Source organism: Alligator sinensis, unplaced genomic scaffold, assembly GCF_000455745.1.
Source record: "Alligator sinensis unplaced genomic scaffold, ASM45574v1 scaffold1987_1, whole genome shotgun sequence".
NCBI lineage: Eukaryota > Metazoa > Chordata > Crocodylia > Alligatoridae > Alligator > Alligator sinensis.
In genome coordinates, this window is record NW_005843393.1 from 145,866 (window position 1) to 157,472 (window position 11,607).

The 11,607-nt window shown below is 44.5% G+C and overlaps 1 protein-coding gene across 1 annotated transcript in view; it reads left to right on the top strand.

The window, feature by feature from the left end:
- Positions 1-11,009, top strand: part of TMC2 (transmembrane channel like 2) — a 75,433-nt gene extending 64,424 nt beyond the window's left edge. Inside the window, exons 18-20 of the mRNA XM_025195084.1 lie at positions 8,677-8,755; positions 9,997-10,117; positions 10,774-11,009. Of these exons, the coding sequence (XP_025050869.1) occupies positions 8,677-8,755; positions 9,997-10,117; positions 10,774-11,009 (436 nt within the window). The remainder of the gene's footprint in view (positions 1-8,676; positions 8,756-9,996; positions 10,118-10,773) is intronic.
- The last annotated feature ends 598 nt before the right edge of the window (positions 11,010-11,607 follow it).

Sequence of the window (11,607 nt, forward strand, 5' to 3'; positions counted from 1 at the left end):
GCCATGGGGGCTTCTCCTGTGGCTCACCCCTCCGGGGGAGAGGCAGGCACAGCCGGAGGAGCCACAGGAGAACCTGCAGCCGCCCAACTGTGCCTGCCTCTCCCTGGCCAATCCGAATCACCGAATCTCTCTAAATCAATGCCAAATCTTCCAAAGTTGATTCAGCTGAATCAATTCAGGACAGTGATCTGAATCTCCAAATCAAATCACTGTCCTCTGAATTGTCTGAATTCGAATCTAAATCAAATACTTCTCTATTTGCACAGGCATAGTGCTCAACTCCAAGGGACTTACAATGTCCACAGCAGCACATTCAAAAGGGGTTCCAGCGAGAAGTAGGGTTACCAGTAGGGCCTGGTATCTGGGACATGGGGTCGCCTACTGGCATTCTAGCCAAGATTGGCAATACCTCTTAATTTCTTTGTTGATCCTTGGCCAGAAGAACTGAGCAAGCACTGTCTGTTGAGTTGGGTTTTTTTTACTTCCAGGTGGCCTGCCCATTGTGCGCTAATTTGGTGCAAGTTGAGCACCAATAACTGGGGTCTTCAGGTCCTAGTAGCCCAGACTTTGATGACCCTCACTATGACCTTTGCAGAACTCAAAATGGGGATTGTGTGCGTCTTGGTATGGATCCACTATTTTGCCATTCACTCTGGAATGGATTGGGTCCTCTCGCTCACACTGAATAAAATCCAATCCTCCTCTGATGGACACTTTCTCCTAATTGGATGGGTTTTCAAGGCAACCTACATCCATGATGTTTTACTCAGGTCCACTGAGCTTATATTGGACACCAACACCCTCTCCAGACCTTTCATCCAGCCCTCTTTCTGACACAAGGGCTTCCCTCCTAGTCCTATAGCTTTTTCAGCATGGGTGGGCTTAGGGTCCAAAGATCTTTGGATTAAAGGTAAATATGTTTTTGAGTTAGACTTGGAGATTATCTTGTGTATCCTGACCCCATCTACTGTTTGCTGCTGGACGCAATAGCTTGGCTACTGGGCTCCAGTCCCAACCCACTACATCTCCACTGTCAACTCTGCTGTCTCTCCCAATCATCAATTATACCTTAGTAATAGGCTATGGCCAGGAATCCCCATGTATACCGGTCACATGTATGCAGTCTGGAACCAAAAACCAGCCAGGGTCCATCAGATGTTCATGTACAAATGTTTGAGCCTGAATCCACAAGGCTGAGGCTCTGGACATCTCCTACCAGGACTGGGAGTACGTATGCTCTTCATTTGGGAAATTCTCTCAGGACCTCAGAGTTCTTGAACTGAATGCTACTACAGTCCCTAAGGCAGCAGTTTGAGTAGCCTGGCCACATGAAAAATAGACAACGGGCTCCCCTAACTCCTGATCCACTACTGCCTCCTGGTGCTGATTATGTCTCTCTTCTACTTCCATGGCCCAAGCTTGCTTACCTTGCCCATCACTTTGGGAAGCCAGACCATGCTCCAGGACTGGGTGTATGGCCTCCCTTCAAGGGCTGCTGTGCCACCCATGTCACCCACATTTTATGTTTATGATTTGGTGGACCCACTCCTTCAGCACACGTGCAGGCTTCCCACATTCCAAATTTGTCTTTAAAAAACTTTCAATTAGGTGTATTGCCTCTTTTAGGTCCATGCTCCAGTGTCTACAGACCCATTCCCAGACTCCCACTGTCAGGATTGGTCTAAACTGCCCTAACTTCACCAGTTCCACAATTTTTAAGGTAGAGTTAGTCTCTGGTTAATCAACCACTAGTTGCAGAAATCCTGCAGGTGTTGAGCCACAGCTTGAAGCCAAAAGCTGGGATCAAATGGCTCCACTCAGAACTGCCTCTTCAATGAGTCCCACATGGTCCAAAACGGCTGACTTCATGGTGTCATAGCTGTATACAGCCTCAGCTCCCATGGCCCAATAGAAAACTTGGGCTTCCCCACTTAGGTAGGGTACTAACTAAATAAGCCTTTTGATCATAGGGCTACTGATCGATCTTGGCCACCTCCTCAAATATCTCTAAAAAGTTTTGAGTTCATCATCTGGCCCCTTTTTTGTAAGTGCCCCTGTCCCAATTCTCCCCCCTGTGTTCATGCTACCTGCTGATGGTTGAGTCTGCCTACCTTCTCTACCATGTGTAGTGGGTTGCCACCTCAGGGACTCTTCAGCTGCCTTTTGCTCCCTCCAGATGGTCTCTCAGCAAGACCCCAGTAATAAACAGCCTTTGAAACTGGCTGGCCTTTCCTCTCTGGGACATTTTTCAGCATGCCCTAGTAATATACAGCCTCTTAACAAATAAAGAAAGTAAAAAACAAAAAAAAACCCCTCATATTTCTAGATACTGGGAAGGTTCCCCTGTGGCTCTGGCCTTTCCCTAGTAGACTTGCCCTTCTTCTAGACTAGCAGTCTCCTGTTCTGAGGCTCTTCCTTCTTACATCCTCCTGGTTCTGCTTGCTGGGGTTTTTGACTCCCTGTGAGCCAGTCCTTGGTTAGCTTTCACACAGCTGCAGCCCCTCAGCCAGGCTGGCTGCCTCCTTTCAAGGGCACAGGTCACCCTGTTGCACTTACCAAAGTTTTATTTACTGAATGTTATATATATATATATATATATATACACACACACACACACACACACACACACACACACACACACACATAATTTAACATTCAGAAAATAAATGTATATATAAAATTTAGCTTGATCAGAAATGTTGAATCTTGAAATGAAAGCAAGTAGGAATGTTGTCTTTATTAAGGCAAGCAGTCTTGTTGTCCCCAAAGGACAGTGAGTTCGTGCCCGGTGCGCTTGTGCCAATAAACACACAGGGGTGAAGGATCCAACTTAACCTTTATTTCCTGCGCAGAAAATGGTGCTTGGCAATCGTTCGCAAAGCAAGCACACCCACCCCAGTGGGCGTCTGCCTTATATAGCTACGTAACAGGTTAAACCTGCTGATGTGATGAAATGTGTAGCAAGCCCAGCAAGTAACCCCCCTTCCAGCTCCAGAACTTTGTTGATACAGCTTTTCCTCTAGCGAGGCCAGCAATTATAAACAACTAAGCAACAAGCGATCTCCCCCAGCCTAAACAACCTACTGTATGCCCTTGGTTAGATAAAATACTTTTTTCAGAACACAAAGCTGTTCCTGAAGTAGAAAATGCATAGTAAGAGTTCAAGGGATCTCTGCTGGACATGGCTTCCAGCCCTACCTCTGTCCCTAGGGGTTTAGCCAGGTGCCCCTGAAACAAGGGGTGCTTATCAGGATCAGGTGACCCCAGCCAGGTGACCGTCCAGTCTTCTGTTGAAGACCTCTAGGGGAGATGATTGCACCACCTCTGGGGGGAGCTTGTTCCATAGTCTGGACACCCTAGTTGTGAAGAAGTTTTTCCTAACGTTCAGCCTGAAACTATCTTCCAGGAGTTTGTGGCCGTCGTTTCTAGTTTTCCCCCAGGGTGCCCTGGTGAATAGTTGTTCACCGAGCTCCTGATGTATGCCTCTGATATAGCAGTAAGCCATAATACAGTCTCCTCTCAGCCTTGTTTTCTTTAGGCTGAAGAGTCCAAGATCCCTTAGCCTCTCCTCATATGGCTTGCCATGCAAGTCTCTGATCATATGGGTGGCCCTTCTATGGACCCTCCCAAGCTTTAGTAGGTCCTTGTTGAAGTGCGGCACCCAGAACTGGATGCAGTACTCCAGCTGTGGCCACACCAATGTAGAGTAAAGTGGGAGAATCACTTCTTTGGTTTTACTGGAGATGCATCGATTGATCAAATGACCTGTGAAGTTAGGAGCATCTTGACACACCAAATATAACTAAATTTAAGAGAGTGCAGGTACACCTACACAAGATATAGTCATACTTGTGGTTTCAGTGTAGTCAGATACTCACTTAACTTCTCTACACTCCTTCAAGTTGTTCCCCTCCCCCTCAGAATCAAGTACTATATCCTTAAGCAAGGATTTGTAGTTGTAGGAACCCAAAGTTATTTCATGCAGAATCACAAGGTAGAGTGTGATAATAGTACACTGCAGAGCAGCCACTGTGACTACAGGAGAAAGAGGAAATTTAAGCCCAAGTCACTTCCAGGGCTGGACTGCATTGTGCCCCAATGGAAACTCATTTTCAGTAGTTCACTTCTTCTATACATTTTGCTTTTTATTGCCCAGGAGTTAAAAGTTACATGATTTTGAATGGACACTGTTGCTAAGGAAAAAGATACCATAAACTTGAAACGGAAATGGGAATCTGGAAAAAACAAACAAACAACCCCCCCCCCCCCCCCAAACTGATTTACTCAAGTAGTAATTCAAAAATTTTAAGAATAAGGCAGAGATAAACAAAGTCCATATAGTCCCAAAAGGGCCTGAAGAAGCAAATTAATTAATCTGTTCCAAAGCATGACTCCTTTATGTGCACTTAAGTGCAGTAAGGTCAAAACTTAATGAGCAGGGGGCCTTGAAGCCATTTTTCTTTTTCTCTCTTTCTTTCTTTCTTTCTTACATCGTGGCGACGGCGCCTGGGGCCACCGGCTTCCCCACCGGCCCACCCGGCGTGGCGCACATTGTATAAGCCGCCGACCTCCAAGAAGACTGGCGACCTGCAGTGGCGGTTGCTGCACGGCATCCTAGCTACTGGCACGTTTGCGTCCCACTTTGACCCAGCCGCTTCGACAGCCTGCCCCTTCTGCCCTCAGGGCGTGGAGAAGGATCTCTTTCACGCCTTCCTGGACTGTCCCCGCCTGCGGCACGCCTTTGCCACTTCTTGCTGGGCCAGGCCAAGATGGCCGTCCTCAAGAGCCGCCGTAACCGGCTTGCCGGCACCGGCTCAGATGATGCCCCGCGGCTCTTCGGCCTCCTAGGGCGGGCGCGCCTCTCGCTGGAGTTTGAGCACGCTGTGCTCCGGCGGGGGGTGCCCGCCTTCGAGGCACTCTGGGCCCTTGAGGGAGCGCTGTGCCACGTGGAGGACGGCCATCTCAAATACGTGCTCTGATGTCTTGACCGGTCTGGGCGACCGGGTGGGCGCGGTGGCGGACTGTAGCTTCCAGCTTGTGCCGTGCCCTGGGCCCTCACCAGGCTGCTTTTGTTTATTTTCTCGGGGTGAGAAGTTGAAGGTTTTTGTACGTGTACCAGGGGACAGGGAAGGGTGGAATTGTTCGTTTCTCGAGGGCTATATATAGCATGTTAGACATGATGTGTATTACTGTGAAGGTGTTTGTCACGGGGTGATGATCTGAATGTCCTGGAATGGTTTCTCTTTGGTGTGGTTTGATGGTTTTTTGCTTTCTGTACCTGATCTTTTGTGAAATAAAGTTGTTAAAAGTCAAAGTAAAAGTCTTTCTTTCTTTCTTTCTTTCTTTCTTTCTTTCTTTGTGTGGTTACATTAAAGAAAAGGGCAAAAGGAAAGATTTTGTTGCCCCAGATTTTTCATCTGGGTAGCCTAGCATCAGCAGCCTATCAAAAATGTAGATTGATGTTTGCCTTAGTGGCATTACAAGGGTCTCTACAAGCTTAGTATGTTCTTTCCAGATAGTTGCTTTCTATGTGTTGTTCCTTTAAAATAGTGATTATCAGTCTTTTCAGCTACAAGGCAGACCTCCATGATTTTCTGAATTTGGCAGCACCTTGGTTGAGAGCCAGTGTCATATCATACTTCCTCGTCTTATCTTAGTAGTTCTCAATCAGGTAGAGCCAGATTGTAAAGCAGCTGCAGGAAGAGCAAATGCCCCTGCCACAGCTGCTTCTCAATCAGGCTCTGAGCAACATGCACAGGGAAGTTCCCCCTGGTAGTGCCAGCAGTGCCTTAGCCATGGCACTCCTTAAAGGGTCTCACAGCATTTTGGGGTACTACAGCACCTCAGTAAAGAAACATTGCCTTCAAGGAATTAAAAAAAAAATACCTCCAAAAACTTAGATGCTCCCTCTTTTTTTAATCTACTCCGCAAACAAACAAACAAAAACTCCTTCCAACCTCACTTAGCCATGAAGCCATGACTACACAATCAAACTATAGACTGTCAGTAAGCTTTGTACACATCCAAAATATATATTCATATTGGGGAGGGGGATAAAAATCAACAGTGGTGAACCAAATGGATCTTTCAGGAATGGCTTAGAGTCACTGAACAGATGATATTTGTATTTTAAAAAGAATAAAATTATTCTACAAAAGCAGGATGAGACATCTGACAACCAAAATATCAGTGGCTGGCAGCAGTGATGATGAGACAGACTCAGATGCTTCAGCATTTTAAAATACGTGTCTCACTGCAGCTGAAAGACTGCCTGCCAATACATCTCCTCCAGTCCCCTTCACCTTTTGTTTCCTTCTCATTTGGCTTTTTTTTTTGGGTTTCTCCTTTTTGTGGGGGAGAAAGTCAAGCCCAAAGCCATAATTCCACTCAAACCTGGCTTGTTTGCACCAATTTCCCAATCTCTACTTATTATCAACAGTTCAGTTCAAAGCCATGGAGCAAAATAATTGCTAGTCTAAATGGAAAACTTAGTGGTTATTGGACTTGCTTCAATGTGGGAATTGCCTGCACCACCTCTGAGGGAGTCTGTTCCAGACATTGGACACTTGGACTGTAAAGAAGTTTTTTATTTCTTCTCTTCTCGTGTCCCTCAGCCTCTCCTCGTAAGGCTTGCCCTCTTGGCCTTTGATCATATGGGTAGCTCTCCTCTGGACTCTCTCAAGCTTATCCACATCCCTCCTGAAGTGGGGGGCCCAAAACTGGACACACTACTCCAGCTGCGGCCTCACTAAGGCCAAGTAAAGTGGGAGGATGACGTCCCTGGTTTTGCTTGAGATGTATCAGTGGATGCATGCCAGAGTTTGGTTTGCTTTGCTGGCCACAGCATCGCACTGGTGGCTCATGTTCATCTTGTGGTCAATCAAAACCCCCAAGACTATATGATTTGTTTTTTTCTCATTCCAAGATGGCAACCCTCTCCCCCCTTAAATGAGTACTTCTATTCCTTTTAGAATCGAAGGAGGGGGCAAGGGAAGGGCCCCTCCTTCTAAGGACTTCCAGTGGCAAAGGTCAAGGGTTAGGGGCAGGACTTCCAGTCCTAAAATGGCAACCAGGGGGCAGGGCACCTGTCAAGGAGTGGAGCTACCCTTGTGGCCATCAACAGCTCACCAAAACTCATTAAGTGGCCCTCCAGCCAAAATAATTGCCCAACCCTGCTCAAGACTTTGGTCACTGCCCTGAAGCACTCGGGAGGGAGTAGATGAATAAGGCATTGCTTATGAAAGTCCTGATCAGTACATGTTGCCACCATAAAATAGACATACCCTAGGGACTCAAGGTAAGCAATCTCTGTTCCTTGGGTGATCTTGCAGTGTATATGTCAGCTATGAAACTAATGACTGCTCAGAGTAGACCATAATGAAACCTTTCTTAAAATCAGTGGTATTGCATCACAGATGAACACAAACATTTACGTATAGCCTTTAGGCATCTGTTATCTTCTCTATATCCTTTCAAGATCATCTGCCCAGTCTTCATTCCATCATTGCTATTGCACTCTAAGTTTACAAAAAAGAACTACTGGATATTGAAAACAGTACAGCCTGGGACAGTATTCTAGGACAGGAGACAATTGGCAAGGTACTTCTGACCTAATTCCTGTCTGAGGGCATTAATCAGGGAAGAGACTACCTAATGAAAATTGGGCTGGAATAGATTGAAAGGATTTCTGGGAGGTCTAATAGAGAAATTAAGACTTAAGGTGTTTACATGGAAGTTAAAAGCAATGCCCCCAAATTCTAGTATTAATTTTTTTTCTTTTTCTTTTTTTTTTAAATGGAGGTGCAGTATTTGCTGCATCCTGCATCTACATGTGCACAGAGCTGACTAATTAGCTCCACGGTAAAGCATCACAGTCTCCACATGGGCTGATATTAGGGCACAGTAAATTAATTATCTCCACCATAGGACAGTACTGTTGGGGACAATACTATCCTATGACAGAGTATTTTATTCTGCTGAAATACATGTGTAGACAGTGATAGGGGCTGATTGAAGCACATGGGTATTGAAGTGTGGCCTGCTGCCTAGCCCCACACTGTAGCACCCTTGTACCCAGCCAGCCTCTCCACTGCCCAACATCGCCACCCAGAGCCTGGGGCTGATGCCACAAGCTCCCTGCCAGCTTAGTGCTGCTCCATCCTGGCTTAAAGTCCTGCTGTCCCAGGTGAACATGCTGTGTCCAGGAGCAGCTGACTGAAGCATGAACTGCACTGGAAGTTATCACATCACCTTAGTAGCACATGTAGATACACCCAGAGAGAAGTAACTTAGTCCTGAGAAGTCTACCAGTTCAGATATTGCCAGGTATCATAGAAACATAGAACAGAAGGACTGGAAGGGACCTGGAAGATCATCAAGTCATAGTTGGCCTGCTACTTCTGCTTTGGACCAGTGGCCTCCAGTACTGAGTTCTTTTCCAACATACTACTTTTTTGTTTCCCAAAACTGGCAAGCAGCATATCAAATAAAAGAAAACTTATATACTGTTTGGTGTTCAAGCAATTCAATGCTTTTGAAAGAATTCTCAGTGTTTTCATCTGAAAGTGTACCTGATGGAGATGCATACACTAACTGCAGGGGTTATATGCATATCTTCTTTCTGGGATAGGCCTTTTATTTCTCTTGTCATCACAACAATAGTTTTTATTTTTATAGTCTAGCCATCTACTACCTGAATGCAGTGGCTGAAGCATATCAACATGCCAATGCAGAACTGAAGAAGAAAATGCAAGTGGTAAGCCTCTAATTTACCCAGTCAAAGCATTTCTGATATTTTGCGCACACTTATTTTGATATACAAGTTGTTAATCTAATTGATTTTCCCTTTAAACCACAGAATGGAACTATGATAAGAGTAATGCATTTTCTGTATAGATCATACAATGTGGAAAATCATCCTCTTTGGTGTTCAGTTACTAAGTGCCACATGGGTAACACTCAATAATAATATTAATAGATATTAAAATGACACTGAAATTTCCCAAGAACAGTACATCACACCTTAAAACAAAAGTCTATCTCCAGATATATTCCTTACCACTAATGCTGGTACAATGAATACCAAAAGGAAAATGAGATTTGCAGAGATGAACAAGTGCTCCTAAATTAACTTATGTTTTATAACATTATGAAAAGGCCCTGTTAAGAACAGAAGGAATACAGTAGTTCAACCGTAACAGCATTGCTTACCTATAGTTCCCAAACTACCCTAATGAAAATGGTTAGTATCATTATCTTCACTCATTAGGGAGAGAAGAACCTAGTGGTTCAGAAGGTGCAATACCATTCCAGATGATGGGAACCGGGGGGATTTCTTGGGACTGACAGTCTGAGAATGCACAGAAGAACCTGAGGGAAATGCCTTTCTTCTGAACTGACTCTGCCATTCACTGAAATAATGCTATGACTTGGAATCCAAGTCTGACTAAAGAACATAGTTCCTGGGTACACTATTAAATACATGTACGCGCACACCACCTTCAGCCAAAGAAATCTGTAATAAGAAATATTAGGGTGGGTGCAGAAGGACATATCTGTGACAGACTTAAAAGCAGTTGTTATAAACTTTGTCCTTTTTTGTTTTTAGGCCTTTAACTTGCCAGGCCCAACATTTTTTCTTAAATGAAACCAAAAAAAATTTAATGGATCAAAGACTGTCCAATCAATTTCCAGGGTAGGTGATTGTACCACCTCTGGTGGAATAAGCTCCCTCCGGAGGTCATGCAATCACCTACCCTGGAAATCTTCAAGAGGAGACTAGATGGTCACCTTGCTGGGGTCACCTGACCCCCAGTTATCTTTCCTGCTTGGTGCAGGGGGCTGGACCCGATGATCTTCCGAGGTCCCTTCCAGCCTTACAATCTATGAATCTATGAATTCCACAAAAATACCTTTCAGGAATCCTATGATAGCAAATAGTTATTTGGCAAAATACAGTCAATTGCAACATAAATCTAACAATTTTAATTGGTGCAGCAACGTGAAGAGGAGAAAAATAAGAGGAACAACAAAGCTACCACTAACTTGGCAACGCAAGATTTAGAGGACTTTCTCACGCCGAGCACAAAAAGTGGAGGTCAGTCCCAACCAACAGCAGGTAAAAACTATTGTACACTTTGGGGCAGGAGGGAGACTAACCGAGAGATGATTACAGGAAAAAAGAAACTGGGCCATATACTAACCTCAGAGAGACCACAACAAGGGTATTTTATGACCATACCTCAGGGTATATTTATGAGACGATGGGTCCTGACACAAGTTAAATTTAAGATGATATTATGGTATTAATTGCACCATAAATAGGAACCCAGTCACATGTTAAAGCCATTTTTGTGGCATGATACTATAACATGACATGTCTTTGTGACTCATTTGTATCACACCTTAAGTTGAACAAACAGCATGCTGGGAATGACCCATAACAGATCCTGACACTCAGATGAGCATAGAGATCTAGCTTGAGCAACCCCAGGGTCCATGACAGCTATGCCCTACGCAATCAGTAGAATCAGGCTTGGGGCAGTGTCATGTCCTGGACCCACTATCTCCAACCAATCCTCAGAGACACATGCTAGGGTTCGTGGGGAGGGGTGGGCACCTTGAGCTGAGATTTATAAGCATTGACTTATTGTGTATTAAAATGGCAGCTGCTACTGGAAATACATGAAGAAAAAGCATTTACTCTAACCATAATAACAAAAATAATCTTTACACCTGTCTTCAATCTTTTATTTTTTTCTTTGCTGATGCAAGATACCAAATCAGACTCTACTAATAAAAACAGCCCAGGAGCTGAAGAAGGAAGTATGGCAAAAAACAGCAATGCAGCTTGCCCTGGAAGAGGAGCAACCATGGTACCACCCCCTCATGTGACAATAACACAACCACCTAGACAAAGTATAAAAGCATCTTCCCCTGGCCGGGCAAGGTCTGGGACTTCTCCGCAGGGACTGCGCCCTGGAACAAGGAAGGGGCAGCCATGCAATTAACATCTAAAATAGGTTGGGGGATAATTTTATCATTTTTCATTAAAAAACACATTGGGTGAGCAATTATAGATTTATAAATTATTGTACATTTATCATTAAGCTTAAAATAACAGCCTTATTTAAAGATCAAGAGCACATTGGACTTGTGAACATACAATGGTTACATTAGCTCAGTTGTTCATTTGCCAACTGAGGTAGAGGATACAGAGTTGGGCTGAATGCAGACCAATCACTACTTGTCAAATGACAATCATTACAGCTATTGATAAGATTCATGTACAATGTAGGAGACCAATAATGGCTGCTGTTTATCTCCTGGAGTTTGAAGAGTTTGTAAAAACTAGGATGAGTTTGAACTCAACCCTTTCCCCTAGCCTTTAACACTATATTATTTCCCCTGGCAGAGCAAGCCAGTTTTCCAAATGAAATCCTTATGTCTTTCTCACTATAGGAAAGCCTGTGCTTGGGACAGAAGAATCTTGCCGAAGCTAGGTTGACTCAAATGAAAGTCCTATCTAGCATTGCTTATTCATCATTATTTCTCTCTTTATCCCCAACCTCTCCTCACTTCAGCTGCACCTTTTACTCCTTTTGGTTT